The 24,277-nt window shown below is 41.1% G+C and overlaps 2 protein-coding genes across 2 annotated transcripts in view; both read right to left on the bottom strand.

Annotated features, from left to right (window-relative positions):
- Positions 1–765: 765 nt before the first annotated feature.
- On the bottom strand, positions 766–1,428 carry CLDN34 (claudin 34). The gene has a single exon (XM_010225748.2). The coding sequence runs from the start codon at positions 1,426–1,428 to the stop codon at positions 766–768; it is 663 nt and encodes a 220-aa protein (XP_010224050.2).
- Positions 1,429–19,035: 17,607 nt separating this feature from the next.
- The window catches only part of SHROOM2 (shroom family member 2), a 114,178-nt gene continuing 108,936 nt past the window's right edge, over positions 19,036–24,277 (bottom strand). The window contains exons 9-10 of the mRNA XM_088520226.1: positions 23,533–23,805; positions 19,036–20,284 (exon numbers count right to left, since the gene is read on the bottom strand). Coding sequence (XP_088376352.1) covers positions 20,018–20,284; positions 23,533–23,805 — 540 coding nt within the window. The 3' untranslated portion in view covers positions 19,036–20,017. The remainder of the gene's footprint in view (positions 20,285–23,532; positions 23,806–24,277) is intronic.

Genomic DNA, 24,277 nt, shown 5'->3' on the forward strand with positions numbered 1-24,277 from the left:
TCTAAAAGTTGTACAGAATATTGCTGATTACTTAAAGTATTGCTTTTGACAGCAGCCTTTGTAAAAGAAGTTGCAACTTGTTAAAGAAGTCTCCATCTTTCGCAATACCTTTGGATTCAGTGAAGTCTCTGACTAAGAAGAGTGTGCTTGCAGATTTCCTGACTCTGTGTAAGTGAGGAGGAACTAAGAGCACACCTTGCCCACAAGCAAAGATGTTGCAACATGAAATGTAAATAACTTGATAAAAAAAAAAAAGAAGCATGAAAGGAACAGCTCTTTATGTGCCCTGGAGGAAGAAGAGCAACTGGCAAGATCTTTGTAAACCAAATCAGTGAAGACTCATTTGACACAACCATGATGACGCTCAAATTATATGTATTAAAAGTCTTGACTTGTCACAGAACATGCTTTGCTACAGCTTCCATTGAATAATGGACAAAATATTCTAGCAATAAGGAAACAAATTCACATTTAACAAGCATCACTTCACATTTTTTCTCACAGATGAGTTAATTCAGAGCTAGCTACCTGAACACAGTAAATATCTTACATTAAAAATAAATTAATCAAAGATTGCATATATAAAAGAGCATAGGCAATAAAACTCAACCACAGTTCCTGCTCAACAGCATTTATCTCCAAGATGAAGGTCTGGCCATATGCAACAATTAAGTCCTATAATTCCTTGAATATAAAATCTCTTGTGCCATCATTATATTCTGACTGTGCTCTCATTGTTCTGAAACAGTCTGGGGTTTTATCCTGTTAGAACTGCGTGATAGTGTTTGAGATTACAGGAGGTATGTATGAGAGAGAAAATGTCCCACTTAGCAGCAGCAGGATTACAGCTATAATCCCGACAGGAATTGCAGCACCAACCTCCTGTGACACCGGACTGGAGGGCATGTGGTAAGAGGGAGGAAAAGCAATGCTCTCGTTGTGTGCTACAGAATAGAAATTCCAACTCACCGGGATCAGGACACACAAACCAGAAAATATGAAGAAGAAGCCACCAACCAGGAAGAAACGGACAATAGTTTTGTCAGCTATTCCCATATAAATATTTCTCAGAGCAAATACTGTGACAGTCAGTGCCACCAAACCCAAGATCATGGCAACCAACAGGAGACCTTGAGCAGCATAAATTTCATTCGGGACGAAGGAGTCGAATGCCTTGAATTTATGGCAGAACTGTTCTTCATAGCCAGGTGAGACGTAAAGATAACTGATAAAGCAGACTTTCCAAATTCCCACCCAGGCAACACCAGAGGAGATAACAGTGGTGTTGTCCACGTGCCACACTCTCCAGTCCACAAGTCCCATGGAAATAGTGCACAAGATCCAGCCTACTGTTCCCAGAGGAAAGGCAGCTAGTTGGAGATGCGAGCTGCTGACCAGGGACCTCATAGTTTGGAGGTCTTCACACATCAGAGATGTGGCATGGGCACATTTGCCAGGCGACGGAATAGAGGCACTGGAAAAAAACACAGCACAAAATGACAATTATTTTTGTAACCAGTGGCACTTGTTAGTGTAAATGCAGGGGAATGCATGTGCTGAGGGAGGAAAGCAGTCATCCTTCCTTAACTGTAGAGAATTTTTGAAGTATAATGTCCATAGCTGAGTAACATCTCATTTTCTTCATTGATACTTAACAGTTGTTTTCCAGAGGTCTTCATATGCACTGCATATAACCAATAGCCCTAGAGGTAGTGGCCAGTAGAAAACAAACCAGACAAAATGCTTAGGATCCTAATTGCTGAAGGGGATTATGCAAAGCAGCAGCAGGAGCCACGCTCCTCTTCCTTGGCAGCTGTGTTTTCTGTGCAACAATCTAGCTTCAATGTACTTCTGCCTTGGCTTCACTGGTTGGCCCCTAACTTAGAATTGCTGAAAACATCTTTAGACAGAAAATGGGGTAGTTTAGGGCTGTGTGCAAATTCAGGAGACTAAGAAGTCAACTGAAATCTGATGACTTTGAGATTATTTAACTATGAATGCTTTAGCATTAATATGAGATGCAGAGCTGTGTGTGGTGGATGGAGCTTGGATGTGATGCCATTGCTTTTCCACCGTTAAACTTCCCCTAAGGTTTGTTTAGCATTCTGCCTTTACGTATCGTGCTCATTCATGACCTAGTCCACTTCCACAGCTGAAATCATCCTGCGGTAGTGGTAGCAAAAAATAGTCATGGGTTTGTTTACTGTCTCTACTCTCTAAATGCAAATTAAACCTCATAGACTATAGAATGCTTAAGGTTGGAAGGGACCTCTAGAGGTCATCTAGTCCAACCCCCCTGCACACGCAGGGTCACCTAGAGCACGTGGCACAGGACTGCATCCATGCCGGTTTTGAAGATCTCCAGAGAAGGAGACTCCACAACCTCTCTGGGCAGCCTGTTCCCGTGCTCCGTCACCCTCACTGTTAAGAAATTTTATATGCTTTTTTCATGAAAAAAATGCATATATACTTTTCAAAATATATATTCTTTCGCACAACATTCTGAAAAGTTTTTAAAATGAATGTTAATTTAACTTATTATGTAGATCTGACACATTCTAGGGTCTTTATGTTCTATAAGTTATCTAAAGTTATCTAAAATACCCCTTCTTCTTCCTTCTGTTGCATTCTAGATAGAAGGAATAGTGGACCAAGACCAAGTTCTCACCGATAAAAAGATAGATCCTGAGTAAAGTTTTGTTACCATATCAGTAACTCTTCTAGTTATTTATCTTTGCATTAGTAACAGAGTTAGTGACATAACCTAGATGCAGAACTCCAACTGTAGAAATCTTAAATAAAAAATATCTACATAACATTGGCTTAAGTAAACTCTTAAAACACTTTCCATCTTCACATACTGGTGCTCACTATATCCTTACTTCAGTCCTGGAGCTGATGCCAGCAATGAGAGAGTAGGATAGACTGGTTTTTGGTAGCAGGCAAATGAAGAAAAATCTGCAGTTTTATCATTTTAGCCTCCCAGTTCATGTCTGCATTTCCAATAATACTGATTTCCTGTGGGAAACATTAATCTCCATTATTGCAAATGTATATTTAATCCTTTCTTGCATGGAGGAAATTGCTCTGGAATATCCTCCAATGTTTTATCTACTTAAAATGAAACCAATTTGTAAAAGCCTTTTCAATCTGCTGTGTTATTTAAAGAGTGATTATAAAAAGCTATTTAATTAACAGTTGTTAGAAGCCATACTAGTATTGTCTCCATATAGGGAATTATGAATAGTTTTCTTTCTGTCAGTTTCATGTAAAAAAGTACAGTTTCTCTATGTGTTTAGTGCTGGAAAAACACTTGAAAAAAATGTGTGCAATCAAGAGAGTTCTGTGTTGACTTCGATCTGCTTTTAATTAAAACAGCTGAGCACAGGGAGGCCAAAACTTAACCTTACTAAAATATCTTCTGTGCATATTCCATGCTTCTCTAACATTGTTCATATAAGCTCATATAAGATCATTATTTAATCAACTGACTGATACCAAGTTCAAAACAGATAGGCAAGCAGGCAGATGACTGTCACAGATAACTGCTAGTACATGATCTCAGTATAAGTCTTTATGCATTGAATTTACTCACCTCTTCTTACAGAATTAAATGAGATCATATCCATGATTTCTAAGCCCTCTATCAAACCTGGACGTGCTTCCTGGGGTGACTTGACTTTTAAGACTAAAAATTTCAAGAAATTTGCCTAGACAAATGTCTAAACAAAGATTGTAGATGTTATGTTATTTTAGACATTCTCCATACCCTACCCACTGCAGTTTACCTGATTTAACCTTGCATTATTGATTTACAGAAAAAACGAGGTGAGAAAGGAGGGCTTTTTCGGAAAATCGGGTAGAACCCTATGCTTATGATCACTTGGTATTCAGATGCATCAAGAAAATAAAGAACAAAAAAGCAGTGTAAAACAGTTACAGGAAGTTGCTTGCCGTATAAAACAAGGCAGATTCAAAACAATTATCAAGGTCCCGATTACATTTTCTATTGTTATACATATTAATAAACACACTAACGTTGTGCTGGTATCATTTCAGTAGAAGGGGTATGTAGCAGTTGCCAGAAGCACTGATTTTAAGGGAAGAATTTAGATGCAGACAGATTTATTACCCAATTCCTCACATAAATCACGAGTCCCAGCACTGTCCAATAAAGTATTTTTAGGCTTAGCTTTCAATAAAGATTTAACATTCTAGATGCATTTAATTTGTCTAATCATGCGAAATTTTGCCTGGCATAATTTCCTTGCAATATATGCGACATATTCTAGTGCTTTCCTTCTGACTTCGTTGTGCTTTTGCATTGCTTTTCCTGATTTGGAGGCTCACTCGTGAGAAGCGCAGATCTCGGCATTCACTGAATGACAGGTACGCTTGGGATGGGGTACATCCCCAAAAGGTCATCTCACCAGGAGGAGCTAGATTTACCTGGCGTGCCTCATAGTGGGCAAGGAGGATCCCTGAAAACACTTCTCATGCAAGTTAGCAAAATAAACTGCTTTTTTCAGGGCTAGTGTGCCAAACCTTTCCAGAACATGGTAAGTGCTTTGCCGAGGAAGACTTCCAGGTGCAGGTAAAACTGTGAGTGGTCTGCAGAGGGCGTCTCCTTCCAGCATTTCACAATTCTCAGCAGCCGGACTCTTGGTGAGGTCTGTTTTTAACAAGAGCGTTTTATACAGGACTGCATATCGCTCATTTTGCTATCAGAATTGAGCTTTATCAGCACCATTTTGCAGGTTCAGAGCAGTGTTTTGGCCCAGCGGCTGGATTTTGCAAGCAGCGTCCTAGCCTGCACGCAAAGTCTCCACGCGCCCGAGGGAGACACCTCGGCACAAGACTAACTAACTCCTCCATGGTACAAGCACGTACTGCGCTCACAGGTTGCAAAGGCAGAATTTGGAATGGCAGAATTTGACCTTTCACTAATTTGCCATCTTCCTAAAAAGCTAAGAAATCAACTTTTAATAAAACCTTTCAGTCCCAGCACAAATGTCCTTTCAGAACTTCTGAGGGAGGATCGCGAAAGCTCAGTCTCCAAGTGTGTGTTTTTCAAGCTACATTGCATAAAACACAGTTCAAATCACAGATCCCACACACATGCTAACGTGTTAGCACACACGTGCTAACATAGACAGCAATGTGATGATCTATTGGCTGGTTTCATGCTGTAATGATTATATAAATACTTGGGATTAGTTTACTTAGCTTAGTAAAATTACCTATATGACCTGAATAACACAATGCTGCAACACGGCCACTATAAATTGCCTAAGACAAATGGACTCACATTCAAGCAGCTGCAGGAGGTTTTATGAGTATTTAGTAAGCACTGCTTGCCAAACCGTTCTTGACCTGGAAGCTGTATCAGAGCTGCAAGGGTCAGCCTTTGCATAGCTGATATTTCACGGGATGGAGCACATCCCACACAGGTACCCAGGTGCAGAGGAACCAGCTAGGTCTACATGGTGTGCATGCCCTTGGGCAAAAAGCATCACCGAAAACCAAATTCACACAAGGAAGCAAGATAAGCTTTCTGCAGGCGGGTCAGGTTCCATCTCTCGGTGTCCTGTGATTCCATCAATGTTTTCGTTTAAAATAGTTTCAGTACAATCCAACAAACATTCCAGCAACTTTGCAGAATGGTCTTTAGAAAGTTGAGAAGCAACAGTTAAGAAAAGAGCTGGTGTCACCTTCTTTCTTATTATGTCTTTTATTTCCTTTATTTGAAAGGGATTTTTAACTAGATACCATGTTCAAGTAAAAGTAATATGCAAACTTGATAGTGTTGAAGGAAAATTTGTAAACAGAAGAAATAAGCTGATGATAAGAAACAATACTTGTTAATGAATTGATCTAAATATAAAAACTTGTAGGATCCATCCATTTTGCCGTTCTTTTAAATCAAACATTGCACAGTGAGTAGCCACGAAGGACAGAAAGGATGGCAAACTATTGCACTTATACTTAAGGGACAGAATAAGACATGACTTTCCTCTTAGTTACAAGAAACAAATGAGGACGCGTGAGAGTTGTGGTGACTTTCCTACAGCTCAGGCTTGCTTTAGAAGAAAAAAGCAGGGAAGAAGCATCAGGAGCAAATACAGATCAAGTTATATTTGAAATCTCATGAATATTTGAAATTTCAGTGATCGCTGATGATCAAAGGCTGTGGGCATGTGATCAGTGCGCAGAGCATTGAGACCTCAATGACATCAAATGTCTTTCACTTCTGGAATTAATCTTATGCAATATTCAGAACTATTTTGTTTATAGCATAGCGCGGTTTAAAACATGCTTTCTAAAAATATGTGTATCAACCTCTGTAAAAAAAATACGGCAAGTGAATAAGGAAAGAAAGTAAGTACACAGTAGCTAATAAAGTTTTTAGATTAAATTAGTTCGTTTTAATGTAACTGGGCTGGGATCCCAGGAACCAGGCACAGCTGCCTGGGTCAGTCCTCAGCACCCGGCTCGCAAGGTCTTGGACAGAGAGGGGCTGCAGGGAAGTGTGAGGCAGAGCTGGGGTTTGTCATGTTAGTTTGTGAAAGCCTTACACAAATTGCATGATCCTCGAAGTGATACTCAAAGACTGTACTAGTGCGCCAGGTCCTCGAGTTCAGATGTGTCTAGCACTTCTTTTCTCTTCAAAAATGGTTTTTAGTCCTTTTGTCATCACTGTTCAGCACAGCCCCAGTGGCTTTAGCCCTAACAATATCTTCCTGATGTGGTCCCTGCACCAGGGTTTGCAGTCGTGGCTGCTAGATCACACCATTTCTAGCTTCTTCACAAGACGTGTGAATAAATCCTCAGTGTGGGAATTCCTTTGTGCTTATTTTCCTAGGCATAGTTAGCTACATCTCTGGCTCCTCGCAGAATACAGTCTCGTTGACGTCCATGAGGTCTTCAACCCTGATGTCTCACATTTAGGTTTCTGCTGTCACTAAACTACTCATTTCCAAACAGAAAGGACAAATCAGTAGGGCATAAAGTCTTGAAGTTATTAGAGAATACCTACAGATCCGACATAATTTATGTACCCCCTCCCTCCAAGTGCCAATATTCAGTGTTATAGACTCTGCTGCCCCTGGTTTGTCTTCGTGTTTCAAAATAAGTTGACCTAAACAGGCTCCACTGAATGCAATGTGAAGCAAGAATGGATTGAAATTTAGCAATGCAATAGTTCTTTGTCCAAGTTTGGTTTGATTTGATGATAGGATGAGGAGAAGCCAGCAATTTCTATGTATTTCTTACTGAATTTTCATACCCCAACATACTTTCCTATGCATGAACAGAAGCTTTTTTTGAACAAGGGGAAAATGCAAGCCAGCATGGAGTGGGATGGCAGTGTGCTTGAACCATGACCCAGGCGCCGTGACATTATCAGTTTCCACGGATTGCTTTGCCTTGATTAGAGCTCCCTTTGGAGCTGGCTAGAGCGGCTCAGAGGAATGGCAGCTGCTGAAAAACGAAGACACGGCTCTGCCAGCTACGTTGCAATGGGATCCTGTTGGGAACAGGAGATGGAAACCCCAAAACTTTACCTCCTCAAGGGGTCTGGCGGAAAGGAAAAGAGATACAAAGTGACAAGTGTGGCCAAGGCGATCGCATCCAGGTCCCAGACAACTCGCACCTCGCTGGGGAGACCAGGGCACTGGATGTGAGCTGGAGGCATCGGGAGAGGTCACCCGGGGGAAGACAGTTTCCAGCCCAAAGCGGTGAAACTGGTGCTGCGCGGGCGCCTGCCAAGGCATGGCAAATACCTGAAATGCCTAAAATTCCCAGAAACACAGGCAGAAAAACAAAACAAAACAAAACAAACCCACAGTGCTCTCTGTGGTGCCCCAGTGAATGAAGCTACCAAAAAAGGGGACATCTGAGAACATACTACTTTTACACACAAACTCGCCTGTGAAATTTTCTTCTTCAGTTACGGTGGGTAAAAGGAGAGTTTTCCAAAAGGACATCAGAGAATACTTGTATTTTTGGAAGTGATAGCACAGCGGAAGTAAAATACACTTAAAAACTGTAATAGTGAAGCAGCAAAATATGATACCCTCTGCCTGCAGTCCATCTGCCCATTAAGGCTTTTTTGCTCTAGGAATTTTACTGCAACTTGTAAACACTTTGAAGAGAAATTCGTGATAAATCCATCATATGTAATATACACGCAAAGTTTTTCTCAGCCTGCTTAAGAAGGAATTTATTTATTTCGGTTTATTTTATGTTTTAAGCAAGTATTTTATCTTTAGATGTTGCCAAGCATTGCATGCATTCTCCGGTTAATATTCAAATCCTGCTTTCTTAGAATTTTACAGCCTGGATGCAGTTTTATTGGTCTATACAGGACATGACTTACTAACCATATCCTTTGTTCAATCTAAATCTTGCCGGAAAAGAGGGTTTTTGAAAAACAAGCAAACAAACAAACAAACAAACAAAGCATAACAGAACAGTAATTAAGTAGGCTTCTTCTTAGCAATATCCTTATGGTTTAATCCTTGAAATCTTCAATTCCCATTTGGGAAAACATTCTTTATGAGAAACAAATAAATATTTAAATCTCTCTCCATCTGCTCTCTATCAGCACTTCATAAAATAAGTTGTATAAAAAAGGAGACTTACTTTTTGTGAGTCTGAGGGTCGCCTAAGGCTTTGAAGCACTGTCAGCTGGACAAAGCAAAGTTCCAGAAGGAAGATGGAAAAAAATGCCCGTGCAAATTGTCCGACTTCTTGCGCTACCAAATAGGTACCTCACAGTTCCTTGTCACTCTCCCACTAAGTCAACAAAGATGTAAGAAGTCAGTTAATCATTAACATATTATAAAAATATGTAAGCTTTACCATATGACTTTTTTTTTTCCTAACTGTTCTAAAACAATTGCCAAAGTATACAGATAACTCCCATTTCAAATTCAGTTTTTGGTAGAATACGCTTTCAGAAATGTTGCCCTTGTGATGAGAAGATTTCATAGCCCAAGACCACCACGATCTCCCAGTCTGGCAGCCTGAAGGACACCAAATTCTCTTTTGAAAGGGAATGAAGCACTTGCATAACCTTTTTTCCTTGTTAGAATTTTTCTCTTGTATTTATGCAATCAAAATTAATGAAGCTCTGAAGTGGGGAGACGAGTAAGCGGAGAAGGAAAAGGGTCTCCAAGGAATAATCATGAGCTGAACTGTTCTCTTCTTGGACTGTGTGTTTGGCATCGCTCATATTTCAGTACAATTTTTTCTGTGATTGGCATCTTGAAATGTTTTTTAAAAGAAATCTTTTTAGTGTTGTATTTTGCTTGCTTTGTGGTTTTCCCATGAGCGCAAGCAAGAGTTCTTAATTTCCTTCTGGCTGAAACCTAGAATAAACTCCACCAGTCTCTAAAAGATGCCGTTCCTGTTACAGTGTGAGGAGAGTTGCAAGGCTGGCGGGTGGAGATGAGGAAGTTTACTTTTCAGGGGAAACACCTTGAAAAGGGAAGCCGTCAATGGAAAATTCTCCCCATTTGCAATACACCACGACCCGTTGCTACCACCATAGCCCTATTTAGGGCTGTGAACAGGCATCGATCTGCATCCTTCAGTTCACCAGGTGGCCTTTAATCCAGGCTCCACGGGCTAGGGCAGTGGAAGTCCTCCCTTCCTCTGCATCTCCTCAGGCTGGGGCCCCGTTGGCTGATGGCAACTAGATGACGGTGCCTGTAGCACAGGGACACCCAGGCTGTGCTGCCGTGTGTCCAAAGGCACTGACACATGTAGGCCCTGATGGGCTCACTGCCCTGTATCCGTGCTTTGCACTTGAAAAGGGCCTTTTGATGTTGTTATGGGTCTGTTGAATCAGAAGGACAGCGCCTTTGGCAATAAGCAGAAAGAATCATTCCCTTTCTTCGATTTAGCAGTGGTGCGACACAAAATTCCCGGGCAAATTCATCTTCCTTTGCAGGCAGAGGCATCTTCATACGCTGATTTTACATATGAAAATGCTGCACGCAACCTATTCAAATAACCATGCTATGGGAGTGGCACGGTACAGTGCTCTCGACTTCTGCATCTCCGACCTCGTTCTGCAACTGCATATTGTGAAATTGTAAAGATTAAATTGTGCGTAAAAATAAGACTTTTTGGTACATATGCCAACTGCCATCGGTGCAGTGGAGTTTAGGCCAGCTAGAAATCTATCAATCAGAGTCAGCCAGTGAGAACATAACAGTAATGAGAAATACAACACACACAAAATGCAATAGATGAATTAAATAACCATAGTGCAGTTTTATTTTTCTTAGTATATTGTTATGACTTATATGGAAACATTATTCCTTTTTAAGTATGTTGTGGACAAATTACTAGGGACCAGAACCAGAAATTAAATAAAGTTTCTGACAGACTTCTTTAGAGGAACACATTTTGTACATCAGACTTTATTGTTTTTTGGATGTCAATGGTTATTACATTTTCAGACAGAAATGTCTGCATTCTTGACCCAAAGTCCAATGAATCAGTGGGAATAGCTCTAGCACTTGATTTCAAAGACCTTTAGATCAGGCCCTGCCCCTCCTGTGGTTTACAATGTTATTGTTAAACACCACAGAAGTGGAAATATTTGTTGTATGTTATTTTTATTTTCATTTTCTTTTGTGATGTTGGAAAAAGCAGTCTGAAATAAAGTTGCTTTGCAAGATATTTGCTGATCAGCTAGCACCAAATAACCAGCAGACAGCTTAAGTAGCTCAGAGTTCCAACAAGCACTAAGATACAAGTATTTCTACTTTTTTTAGGCTACTTCTCCCAGGACCACGGCACTCTCCTCGCATGCAGCTTTCCAGAGCATGATCAGGGAGGTGGGGGTTGAGCTGCTGCATCCTCACACTTTGTCACCACTTGTTTTCAGCAGATCATCAGACAAGAAAACCTCCCCAAATGCAACAGGAAAGCAAGCGCAGGCCTCTAAACCCACAGCCTGAGTGTAAGAAGAGTATTGGCTCCAATATTTTCCCAGATGTGCACATTTATAGCCAGTCTAAATTGTCCCTTCAAACCTGGGAAATCCAGGGACAACACCTTTACCCATAGGAAACAAACAGCCCAGCAGCAGCACAACCTATGCCCACTTGGTCTGGGCCTCTTCAAACCTGTATCATGCGTAATTCCAACAGCACCTCAAATAACACTGAAAAGCAGACATTTAAGAGGATGCATTTTCATTCCTCCCCAAAAAATCTTTTTCATTGGATGCATTCCAGATAATCCTATCCATATCAATAACCAAACACTTGTTTACTGCCTCTTCTCTGCAAGCTGGATCCGGGATTGTGAGCGCTTGTCCCCCTTCTTCAGCACCGGCGCTGGTGTCCTCAGTGTCTCTGCTGACACACCAGCAAGTCTTGTTTCGTGCTGCCCTTTTCCAGGGTTCCCATTAGAGCTGTGCAGGAAGACTCACGAAAGAAGGCCTAATGGGAAGTCAACCCTTTTACTAGAAGTGAATTAAGAATGTGAGGGAAGCGGAAGCGAACAACACGGAGCTCCCTAGATTATTCCCTGCAGGGTTAATTTCAAAGTCTTCTTCAATGACGAGCAGTCGTATTTTTCTTGGAATGAGCTCAGTGTTCGTTTTTGAAGCAAAATTCATACATTAATTATAGGCTTAATTTTCAAGATGGATGATTTCACTGTGATCATGACTCAATAAAGGGCTAATTAAAAACCAACAAAATTTGTCTTTGGCTTAACAAGAAATTCGTATTTTTCTCGGAGAAGCAGAACACATAAAAGCCCACATGCACAAAATGAAAGGCTTCTAAAAATAGATATGCTCTTCCGGATTGGGTAGTTTTCTGGTTCTTCCCAAATACTAAAATGTAGGTCATTCAAAGCCTAACAAAGATGTTTTTTCCCTCAGACTTGTTGACATACTAGAGCTGGTAGACAGACCACCTGATGAGAGGATGTTATCAACATGTCACACAGTTTTCACTCTGCCTTGGCGGGGTTTGTGCAGGCTGAAAACACTGCAGAGTGAAAACTCCAGGCTTTTTCACTTCATTGCAACTTACATATCAGCTTGTTATTATCAGTCATAAGGAGTCACGTGAAAATCAAATTCCAGTAGATGTCTGTTAAAAGAAATGCCATCAAAGAACCAATATAAAAACTTGAGCTGGTGAAATGTGATTGGGTTTAAAACTTTACAAAGCAGGTTCCTGCTCAAATCACAGCGCGTTGCTGAAGCTCCTCTGTAGGAGGAGCATGTGAACCGGGGGTTGTTCATTAGCTAGCACTGATACTATTGCCTAGCCTACGAGATCCTTACTGGCACCCTAGGACGTATTCCTGCATCCATCCCCTCCTGATTATGGCTGTAGCTGAGCAATGACATTGCAGGACTGTGACGGACACCCTGGGTACTAGCTACAGGCACTCTGGTGAGGCAGAGCGCACATGAAAGACGATTATGCAGAAAGCATAAGGTTACTTCGGCTAAGGGTTACTTATGGAAAGGTTACTTATGAACTACACTACCATCAAAAGCAGGGGATACCCAAGGAGGAGAGTTGGGTAAAGAGCTCCAGACAGGCAAATTCCACAAGTTCATGAGGGGTAACTGCATCTCAAAAGTGGTTTGTTGCAGCAATGCTCTCTTAAAGGCAAGGTGCTTTTCCCTTTTATCCTTGTATGAGCCTTTCATTTACCTGGGGAGTGGGGGAAAGAGAGGTCAGATGGCCTTTCCTCAAAGAACTACGTAGCCAGCTCACAAATTATAAGGCAGAAGAGATGACATACCATTAATCCTTCAACTATGTCTGCTCCAGCACGAGAAGGAGCTTCAAAAAGGTGCCCAACCATCTGGGAGGACCTGATGACAGTGAGATCGTCTCTCCATGGGCCTTGAGTAATGCTTTCATGGAAAGCTAAGTTTGTCCATATGGGAGCACTGGTAGGAGGCTCACCAGTATGCAAGATATTTTTTTTCTGAAAACGTGAGTCTGCAGGAAATAAAGATGAATTTAACACCTAATCTTGTACTAGAAGAAGAGTTTTGCAGCAAACCCTGGACTGTAGCTCCATATGTTGAGAAATTTGTAATGGAAGAAGGAAGACCTTCCAAGTTGGAAATGCTGGCTGGAGCGCTCAAGCTGTGTTTTGAAATCCAGGAGCTTGCAAACATCCGCGTGTTTTTCTTTCTGTGTTTTTTTCTTACCTACTACTTTACAGAAGCTTGGTGTCTGCTCTTTTAAGATCCTGGTTATAAAATCATTGGCAACATAAATATTTACCACCTTTGTACATGACTATATAAGAAGTTCAAACATGAAAGATGGATTTATGGGGATCATAAATTTTTCATTCTGAATTTCCTGATTTCCATGGGCTTAAAATCCGACCTTCGCCCTGCACACTTTCACTGGGACTGCGAGGTGGGGCTGCCCACTGCATAAAAACGCAAGTAACTCCACCTCGGCCCAGCTGGTATGACAAGAGAATATACACAATCGACCAGTTGTGTTTTTAGTTTTTTTCTCCTCCATTGCTGTAAAAATAACATTTTTTCCTATTTTGTTTATTTCTCAAACTACAAATACATGCAAATCCACCAAACATTTGGAGAATGGAGCAACTTGACGCTCTCACAAGACTTGCTAGATTTCAAAATCCAGAGACATACACTGAATCCTAATTAAAGGAATTCAATAGGCGCAGACATTTGGACAAACGAAAAGACCTACAATTAGTACTGTGCATCACACCATCTGGGTGCTTGGGGTGAGAATATTTAGTGTTTAGTGAAGCACTGAAGAGCTTGCTAATCCCACTTTGATTTCAAAGCCATTCAAGTGCTTTCCTGGAAAAAGAGACGAGAATGGAGGAAAAGGACAGATAATGCCTGCAGGTAAGTTTGTCCCAGTTTACCTACAGAGAGAACCAAGGCTGATTAGGCTCCTACTTTCGGTCATCAGCTATGTACCTAAATCATGATCCAGCTCTAAAGGTCCATACACCCTGAAGAGAAAGAGCTGGACTTCAGTAAAGATGTTCATACCAGTGTATGCATACAGGCACTTCAGAAAAACTAAAAACTTAAAATAAAATAAACAACAACAACAGGAAGATGCATTTGAAGCTGCACCCTAAACAACCTTTGGCACATTCCTTAATGCTGCAGTTACCCGTCACCTGAAACTTGGATTCAGAGCCTGACGTTACAGACTGCATTCGGAGGAGAGTCAAGCCAAATAGGACAGAGGCAGGAGCCCTCCTCCCTGGACTATTTTAGCTTTTTGTTTCAATGATTATCTAACCTAAAATATGTAAGTAGTCCTAAGAACAAGAAACCCAGGCTCCTCCCTTCCCTACTCATGCCCAGACTCCCAGGCTGAACATTTAGGTCTGCTTTACTTTTGGCTTTTTCGGTCTTGCTTTCTTGGGAGCATATGATGATCCAGCTCCAAAGGCTGTTGGATATTGCTCTGCCAGAAGTCCAGTGGTAAAACAAGCTCTTTAGAGGTGGCAAGAGTGGAAGTAAAGCCCTCAGAGAAAAAGCTAGGTCACAACATATTAGCATCATGCTATACAAGATGGAAACCAGCCCTATTACAGAGCCTGCCAAACCTAAGCATCTCAGTGCATCCCAGCAAACTGGGCTGATCAGAATATGTAGGGTGGCTAGAGATGAAGGCAGCTTCTTCCTAAATGTCAAGTGCTGCTCAGTGAGAAAGAGGAGTACCACTGCCTTCTGAGGCAAAAAAGGGACGTCACTGAATACACATAGCGGTTCAATGGACTCCTGTCTGACACAGCATGGCCTGAGACACTAAAATTCATCTAAGAATTTCCCCTAAAACTTAAATTTCAAAGGTGCTTCAGCGTTTTTTTTTGCACAACAGCAATGAGAAATGCCTGCCCTGGCAGACAGAAACAGTACGGTTTCATATATTGCGAAAGCAGGAAATTAACACCCCTGTTGCACTTTACTGCCCATTTGGTTTTACTTCCAGCTGGGTAAAGATCATTTCAGGTTTTCTTAGTTCTTCACTTCCTTGAGATTGGTTTCACTGATGTTAAAAAAAAAAAAAAAAAAAAGGAGAGAGAAAAAAAAAAGGGAAAAAAAGGAAAAAGAGAGACTTGTTCCACCCCTTTCAGACCTCCGTTAGCCTCCCTGATCATCATACCTTGCCCTCCTTGATTTCCCTTTTTATCTTGAAGGAGCCACATCCCAGCGAGAAGGCTGCTGAAGCTGTGACTCCTGGGAGTGCCCCTGAGCGCTACGTGCAGAATCACGCTTGTACACTTAGATACAGAGATAACTCTATCTTCCATTGTTTTCTATTTATCCTGCAGTTGCTCATTGCACTTGTATTTCCCTGAGGCTGTCAGGTCAAGACACAAGCTTAACTTAAAAAAAGAAAGAATATGAAGCTAGCTGGATAGTAAAATACTCACACCTGAAACAAAAGCTCTGTCAGGAGGACTTTGCCAATTCCTATTAGACTTTTGGGTTTTTCAGCTTTACCTAAACAGTGTTTTGACAACTCTTAACAGCTATACATTGCTTTCCAGTTTATAGATTGCTTCTCCATCAGAATGCTAGAAAGTGATGCTAACACAAAGAGCAATAGCAAACTAAAATCTCTTGGTTAAGTATGTCAGACCATGGGCTTTTCTGAGCTAACACTGTTCTTTCCAGTGATTGCCTGGAATGAGTAAGGTCTAGATAGCATAGTCACAATATGCTGAAATAAATCCTTCCTTTCCATAACCCCATGAAATTATACAAACCCAGATCTAGAATCTGGGGGTCTCTTCAACAGTCTCTTACTGAATCTAAGTATATTTAATATAGCTGCTCTTCTGTATCTTTCAACATCTTGCTCAACATCTTTGGCTCCACTATCAAAAATCCACGTGCTTTGATTAAACATTCCCCCCATGTCAAGATAAGCAATCATGAAGAGCAAATAAAAATAATCCCACAGATAGGGATGCATGATAGAAATCTGGTTGGTGCTGAGTGATCCATTAAACTCTAACTTCTGACATCAGCACAAGGTACATCTGAGACATGAAGCCAACCCGCCTCCAAGACAGAGGGGCATCAAAGTCCCTACAAACAAAACAAGCATGAGGATTTTGAGAATTTTAACCTAGGAGAATGAATGCATTTTATTAGCCTTGTTCCCAGCAAAAACACAACCGCTTTGGCCATGGGCTTATAGAGCTGTAATTGAGTGGTGTCCTAAAGCTAAACAATTTTAGAAGATTATTACCTACTCTGCTTGTAGATATATTATTGTAAACTATCTATAAAAGCATCTGAGATGCTTTTAACTATGACAAGCTTATGAACTTCCGCAATAAAGAACATCATCACCAAATAGGAAGCAGTATTTTGCTGCACAGCCATCACTGTTAGCTAGTGGATTGCCATCAGATTACTTCAACTGTAAAAGCTGAGATGAGCACACAAGCTTTAATCAATAGATATTGATTGGCAAGAGACATAGTGAAAAAGTATAAGGTGACTCCTTTGAAAATCTGAGGCCCTAAAACAGAAGAAAATTTGAGTTGAAGAAAAGCAAATTTTTCAAACAAGAGGTATATTGACATTACCTACTGGCTGCCACAATGCTTTAAGTCAAACGTGCAGGACAGCAAGCATCTGGGTGCATATAGAGGGGAAACAAAGAAAAAAGGTGCAAAAATTGAAACTAAAGATGTTGTTTTCCTAGCTGCTTTTTCCTATATAGTTCCTAAAATAAAGTCCTTCACAGACAACTGATTTTCTGTATGATTTTTCAAGGCACAGGAGGTTACCTGTGGTCACGTCTACTACAAATTTGTGCATATTTGGCAGTTTCCTGATACAGCAAAATCCTAGAACCTCCAGTAAGTTGAAATTCGAGAGCTTTTATGGAAGATGCTAGAAATGAAGGGTTCACCGGGATCTGCTTGTTGTTGTTTTTTCTTAAAAAAAAAAAAAAAAAAAACAACCACCCAACAAACACCCCTGGCTTGGAGTATTTCTACATGAACTACCGTATGACAGAGAAAGCCAAAACAGCATAGCTACCCAAGGAGAAAAATCGCAATTCCTTCCCTGGTGTGTACTTCATATTTCACAAAAGAGATTGATTAGTTTTATCCATCTCCTAACTGTTCTTCCTTTCTATCCTGCCATACTACACACTTTCAGTAATTAAATAAACAAAGAGTAGACATGCACACTTGCCTGGGACTTACACTGATGCATCCCCAAGTTAAATAATCTGTGAAGAGGAAGCAGTCTAGCTCAGCCCACCAGGTAGCTGGCTTGGCCTTTAAAAGCAAAAAAACACTCTTTTTACCCGTCACGAGACAGCTACCGCCACCCAGTGAAACCACAGGCTTCAACATGGACAACTCCACACATACACTAGCTCTGTACGTTGAAATATACAGTTTATTTTTTCAAAGTCAAGCAATACCATTTGTCAGTAGGTAGGTGGTAAGTGTCAAGCAGGAAAACTGTACACATTTTCACTCTGGGCTGCAGAATCCAAGCAAGTGGGGAAACACAGTGGAAATATTTCACTATACAAAGAGATTGAAAATTGAGAACAACATAAGGTAAAGAGACAGCCATCCCCAAAGATGCCAAAGGCAAAACATTAGCACCAGATTTTCTCAAAAAGCAACAGTAGAGCTATTTACAGATTTACATATAACATTGGGAAACAACCATCTTCAGGTTCCCAGGATGAGAGACTTTCAAAACAGTTTTAAAAAGGGAAGGAGAAAACGGTGACTATGCAACTGTTCTGTGAAAAGGATTATATATATATATTTAGCATTCGCAATATTGCTATCTTTTATCAGAAAGACCTAAATCAAAGCACTGTATACAAACACATTGCAATTATATTATTATTCACATTTCACATACACATTTCAGAATAACCACAATATGTAAAACTTTAAAAATGCCACAGATAAAACAATGCACTCTTTTTCCAGCTAAAGACAAGCATAATTTATTTGGGAGTTACTTAGTTCTGGGTCTGTTACGCTTAAGGGATGAGTGTAACGATAAAAGGGATCACTTGAACTAGGAATATAGCAGCAAATAGTTGTGAGACGCCAGATGTCTAAATTTGGGAACCAAGAGGAAAAAACTGAGGTCAGCTACAGCTCCTACAAAACGGTAGCTCCACTTGACTTCAACTGATACACATCAGCGTAATTTCAGCAAAGATTTGGTCCACGTATACGAGTTAGTGCACTATAGCAGGCGAAAAGCATCCTTTGAACTTTTGCACCCGTGTGTGGAGCAGCTGGCTGGCGAGGATGTTCTGAGCAACTCCCGCTCGCTGCGCGGGGCCCCCCTGGCTCCCGGCCCTCACAGGAGATGATGCAGGCAAGAAGAACAGCAAACCTTCGAGAGAGCTGCCACTGCAGGGATGGCACGGAGAATTCTTCTCTCTCCCCCCTTTGAACACCTGATTACTGGCATTTTCAGTATGGTTAGCTACAGACTGGCATTCACATCAGCCTCAAAAATGGTTTCCTGTTGGGCCACCGGCTTGATTAGTTAAAGGGGAGATAAATGGTCCTTACTACAATGTAAATGGCCTATACACAAAGTCATCCGAGATTTCCCGTTGACCATACCACTTTATCCTAACATAGCAGATGACGTTTAGACACTACAGAATTTCTCTGTGGATAACCAGAGCAAGCCAACTTCACTTATCACTATGCTAAGACATGTGTTAGCACCTCTTCTTCGTGGTGCTAGGAATTACCGCTTCCCTTCAATGGCAGTGTCACTGAGCAGGACCAGTACTTTGATACTGAGAAGCAGCACCCTGTCATTTATTGCTGTGTGATAAAAAACCAACCCCCAAAAGCACGTACGTTCACAGTTACAAAGCAGACTTGCTCCGAGTAATGCACGGTGTTTACATTGGCAAAGCTGTTTATATTGCATTTGGTGGTCGGAGGAAGCAGAGGAAAGGAACAGCATTATGTGGGTCAACGTCAATATAATTTAACTACCTATATAAAACCAGCATAATGTTAAGCAATCAGAAGTAAAGCACAAGCAGTGTCCTTACCTGACATTTATTTTCATAAAATGTAGCATCTTTTTGGAGAGAGAATTAAAACATACACAACAAGCACAAGAAAGAGCAATTGAGTTTTCCAAATAACTTAGATGAGAAATGTTTTGAACAAAATCAGCACAGTTCTTCCAGCCTGTTTCTTAAATCAAGTACAACTTGGTAAGCAAAATTGTATTGTATTACAATAAGAGGACCTACAACTCTCTCTCTTTCTCTTACATATTTTTTAAAAATCTTCAGCAATGTAGACATTAGGTGATTTGCAAGTCAGTTTAATGAGTGTTTAACTAGGACTGATTTAAAACTTATTTTCTGCAAGGGGAAAGTGTGCCATCTTACATACAACATTACAAAAAAAAAGCGTCTGATGCCACAGGATCAGAGTGACACTACATTTCAGCAATCTGAATATATTAGCTACAAGATGCACAGTTCCCCTATTTAATGTGTCTTTAAAAAAAAAAAAGAAAAAGCCACTACTTGTGGAGGTTCTGAAGAATTTGTGTGCATTCATAATTTGCTGTTGAGTTTCCCAACAGTCTTTCCAACATCTGAGGATAAAGCAAGTACACATCCTATTCTAAGAAACCTTGCTGTGTGCATGCACAGCTGCCACGGCCTCTCCACACACCGAGCAGAAAGGTTAAGCATCTCGCCTCTCCTGCCGAGCTTCCTGTAAGTTAAGCAATGAGGAATGGCTGTAAAATCCAGCAATAAAAACATGTTCTAAAAAAATTAAATACGTCATCCCAAAAATGAAAGAGAGCATTATTGCTGTTGTGAGCTATTTTTCTCTTCTACGCTTGTGCTGACCAGCTGAGACAAGCCAAGACACTCATTTGCACACTTGGAAATCTCCCCCCCTCTCTCTCCTTTCCCATTTTCCGTGTCCTTGGTCAAAGGCAGCCCCCTTATTTGAGCCGCTCTGGCTGGAGGCTGTCGGTCAGACACTTGAGTTGCTCTTCCCCCAGCTTGATCTTGTCCTCAAGCTCCCGCTGCTCAATGATGAGGGCCGACTTCATTTTTACAAAGTGCTCATAGTCTGCTAAGTTCTCCTCACTCAGGTAGTTTGCCAAAATGTCAAACACGATGCGCTCCCGACGATCCAGGTTTTCCTTCAGTTCTTTTGCATCTTCATGTTGTTGTGTCAGCAGCTTCTGCTTCTCCACCAGTGTCCGCTTAGGAGAAAAGAAGAACAGTTAAAGAATCAGCTAGGTTCACCACCTTAGGACAACAGCTTCAGTGTTTAAGTTTCATCTTTGCAAGGACAAAGATTTTCCTTAAATAAGACTGCTCCTTAAAATGAATTCTAAATAAAAAGGATTAACAGGAATAAAAAATATCTGATGTTAAAAACTCCAGTGCAGACTTCTACATTTAATCAGAAAATGTCTCTAAGATGTGCGACTCCATGATTTTTACCTTTATTTCACAGACAGATCCTCTTTTGAGAACTTTTGTCTTCAAACACTCTACAGTCTATTCCTGGGAGGCTGTTCAAGTAAATTGCCCACTTTTTCATTTTTACTCAGTATTTTAAATCCATTTAATATTTTAACTGCTACAGTAAGCCTAAGAGATTTACAGAAAGATGGTTGTGCAGACTAGAGGAACTGCAGTACTTTAAGAGAGGAGACAAGGAGGGATGCACACCAGGCAGCTTTAACAGACTGACCACAGCAGCACCTGCACCCTGCGCTGCCTCTTTCTCTGCAGGGAGCGCAAAGCCTAGAGAGGGAAACCCTTCCAGAGAAGCCCAAAATAAGAAGCATGTCTAGACTGCTCTTCAGAGTAACTTTGCAACTTGTATCCAGGTATATACATACTAAGAAGTGGAAGAAGCACTGGAACAGAACAAATTTGATGAACACAAGGGGGCATGTATCAACCACCTAGTACCACAGCTGCATACACTACACACCTCATCTTCATCTTTCAAGCAGTCTTGCCCACAGACACAGGGACAAGCAAACATTTAGTCTTTTTTAGCAATTCCAGAGACTTGAGCTCTATAATTTCTTCTTACCATGCCTACAGCATGACTTTAAGATGATCAGGAATGCCCTGACAGTTTAAGGAAAGCAAATCCCAACTTTCTGCCTCAGCTTTGCTTGAGACCTTAACATCAGTACCCTTGTGAAGATGTAGGGGGTATCTTAAAGAAGCAGGATGCAGAGGATAGAGGGCTAAGGGAATCTTCTCGGACTTGCTTTTATTCCTGTCAAAGATGCCTGACACTGCAAAACTTGTTTTGAAGGACAAAATGAAATCCTCTGTGCTCAAGAGAGGATTCCTAAAGAGATTTTTTGAGCCATTGGTCCATGGTTCACCCGGCCTTGGCGCTAGCGTGCAGCATTCCCAGATGCTTTGGAGGCTGCTACCCTCAGATTTCAGCCACCAAAGTGAAGAAGAATCCACCTGCCAAACACAGGCCATCCTACACTGCTCTGGTGGAACAATTTTTGACTCCTCCATGGAAGATTTTCTCCCCAAGATTTCTTTGATATTTTAAAACCAGAGCCATACGAAGAGGGACTCCCTCTATATATTTGAATTCCCAGCATCCAGCTCCTCAACTGCTACATAAGCCAGCACTGGCATTGCCCCCTACTCTTGCAATAACAGGCCTGGGGGGCCAAGACGACTGGTCTGGAGGGCCAAGACATCCAATTTAATCTGTGGACAGCTGGCTCAGCACTTCAGGGACCTGAACATTGGTTTTGTTTGATAATGAAGGTAATGGGAAGACACTGGTCTCGTTATGCGGAAGGAAGGTATCTGGCACCTATTTCAGATTAGCTCCTTTTCAGCTGCAAAACATCCAGATACTTGATACTGTTCCCTGTGGCAAAAGAGACCAACGACAGGGCATCTGACAGTTGAAATATTAATTCAGCAGGAATCATTTGTTCACTGCCAGATTCTTTTATTCAGTGTATCTGCCAAGGTGTTCTGTGGTTCTTGGAAGGTTTAAGACCATCAGTAAGGTTCCTTAGACAGCTTCAAAATAATCTGTGAACATCAGGGATGTGATGATCAGGGATGAAAGTAAATTTGCCTATATTTTGTTCATTAATGAGCTGAATACCATCATCTGATCTACAAAATACCAAAGGAGAATCAAAAAAGACCACATACACCAGTCTAACTTCAAAGATATGCACATGTAACCGCACATACATTATATTTATAACAGATCTGCTCGGGTCCTTGATCTGCCTGAGAAGTATCTCTTACCAACACTTACTTACAGATGAACTTATTTCTGATGCTACTATTGCAAGACTACGGACACTCAGTACAGAAGAGCGCGAAAGAGGTCTCTGTTAGACATCTCTGTTAGACATCTGAACTTATGTCAGTCTAACTCTGAAAAGGTTCTAGCTCACCACCTTCCTTTTCCACAGCTAGACCTTAGCTACTTCTAACGTGGCTCTCAAGCAGTTTCCTATATTATCCTAAAAGCTGCTGGTAGCTCTTTCCCCAGCCCACAGGGGAAACAGAACATAAACTAACTGCTCGTGGATCAGATTCTGTTACATTGCTCGAAGGGCCTTCTGGCTTGGACTCAGCATCCATTTAACAGTGGAGGCTGAACATGCGCAACACATTCCCCTACACCCTTTCAGAATCTTCCTATTTTCTACGTATCTACAATTCTCCTGTGCTAAGATCTCAGCTAAGATCTGCTGGGATATGAAACTAAACCAAGTGCTGCCGGTATCCCTTGGTCCAGTGGGTAGGAGTGTTGAGAGCACTCATTACATGCCACAACTACAGCAATTCCTCTATCTTTCGCAGTCTGTTCTGGTTAGATGATAGAAAGGATGTTTTCAGCCTAAAAAGCAAACCAACCCACCACGTTTTTTAAGGTTGTCCTTCTGCCACTTCTCAATCTTTTTTTCTTGCTAGGCATTGTAATGGAAGCTGTAGTGCATTTGTGTCACATGTAAAAATATCAATTTTTTAAATATATGTACAATTTTTTTAGCAGGTAAGAAACAAGATCTTTGTTGATTATCAAGAAATCTGTAAATTTTATGCATTGTAGCACAAAGTGACACTTGTTCTTTTTCCTATCTTTTGAATTAAAGTGATATTTGTGTTTGCCTCTTTTGTTAAGCTCCTATCAGTAGCTCCCTTTTTTTCTTTTAACTTTCTTCAAGAAGCCTATTCTTCCATATGTTACATCTCAAGCAACTGTTGTACCCCCAAAAAGTAACTTTTTTTGACCAGTACACTCATTGCTGAAGAATTACGCGGTCAAGTGGAAAGTATTAAGAAATCTAAGGAAAACAATCTTATTAAATTTATCCCTTCACTTTCCACCACCTTAATTCTGGATTTTAGATGAGCAAAGCCAAGCAAATAACCCCTCTATATCACATTCACTAAATGCAGTGATAGCACTGTTGGACTTGCTCACCCGTTCTTCAGGAGAGGTATTTTCATCCAAGTTATTAAGGGCATTTTCCACCCGAGCCAGACGACCTGACAGTGACAGCAGCAAGTTGACCACTTTGTCCAGGTCCCCGATAAACATCTTGAATTTGTCGAACTCGTTTGGTTTGCAAACTTCTTTCACAATGGCCTCCACCTCCTCCCCCAGTATGTTGTTGGCTTGGATGTCTTCCAGAAGTGTCTCTCGTGCTTCCCTCAGCACCTGCAGCTTCCTACTGATGCTGTCAATGAGTTCTTGCTGTGGAAAATAAAAGGGATGAGAATTTATTAGCACTTTTGCATTTTTTCCATTTCTGCTTCTGAAAGCCATCCTGAAAACTTCATGTAGCTTTGAAAACAAGTGTATTACAAATGAATATACACCCAAATATATGTCTACAGTATCTATAATGTGGCTGGATTCAAAGAATCAGAATATAGGTTCACGATGCTCAGCTTGAGACACCTGTGTTTAAGCAATTCACCTTTGAGGCAAAAGATGAAGCACTTTCTTTTTTATGACCATTGCTGCTTCTACTTTGAAGTGCTGCTTTGAAGTGCTACAGAGCAGCACAAAGCGCCCTGCGCATCCCCCTCTCTTAGTGCCACGGCCGCGCTACCTTCCAGAGCAGCCACGCTCTGGGAAGATAACAGAAAACCAGGAAAACAATCTGGTATTTTCCACATCACACTTGAAACTGGGGCACTGCTCAGCCCTTTCTTCTTTTCTG

This window comes from Tinamus guttatus, unplaced genomic scaffold (assembly GCF_059628265.1).
Source record: "Tinamus guttatus ecotype Peru unplaced genomic scaffold, ASM5962826v1 Tinamus_guttatus_pri_ptg000083l, whole genome shotgun sequence".
In the NCBI taxonomy this organism is placed as follows: domain Eukaryota; kingdom Metazoa; phylum Chordata; class Aves; order Tinamiformes; family Tinamidae; genus Tinamus; species Tinamus guttatus.

Coding starts and splice junctions, on each gene's coding strand:
- CLDN34 (XM_010225748.2), bottom strand. CDS start 1,428: ATGTGTGAAGACCTCCAAACTATGAGGTCCCTGGTCAGCAGCTCGCAT.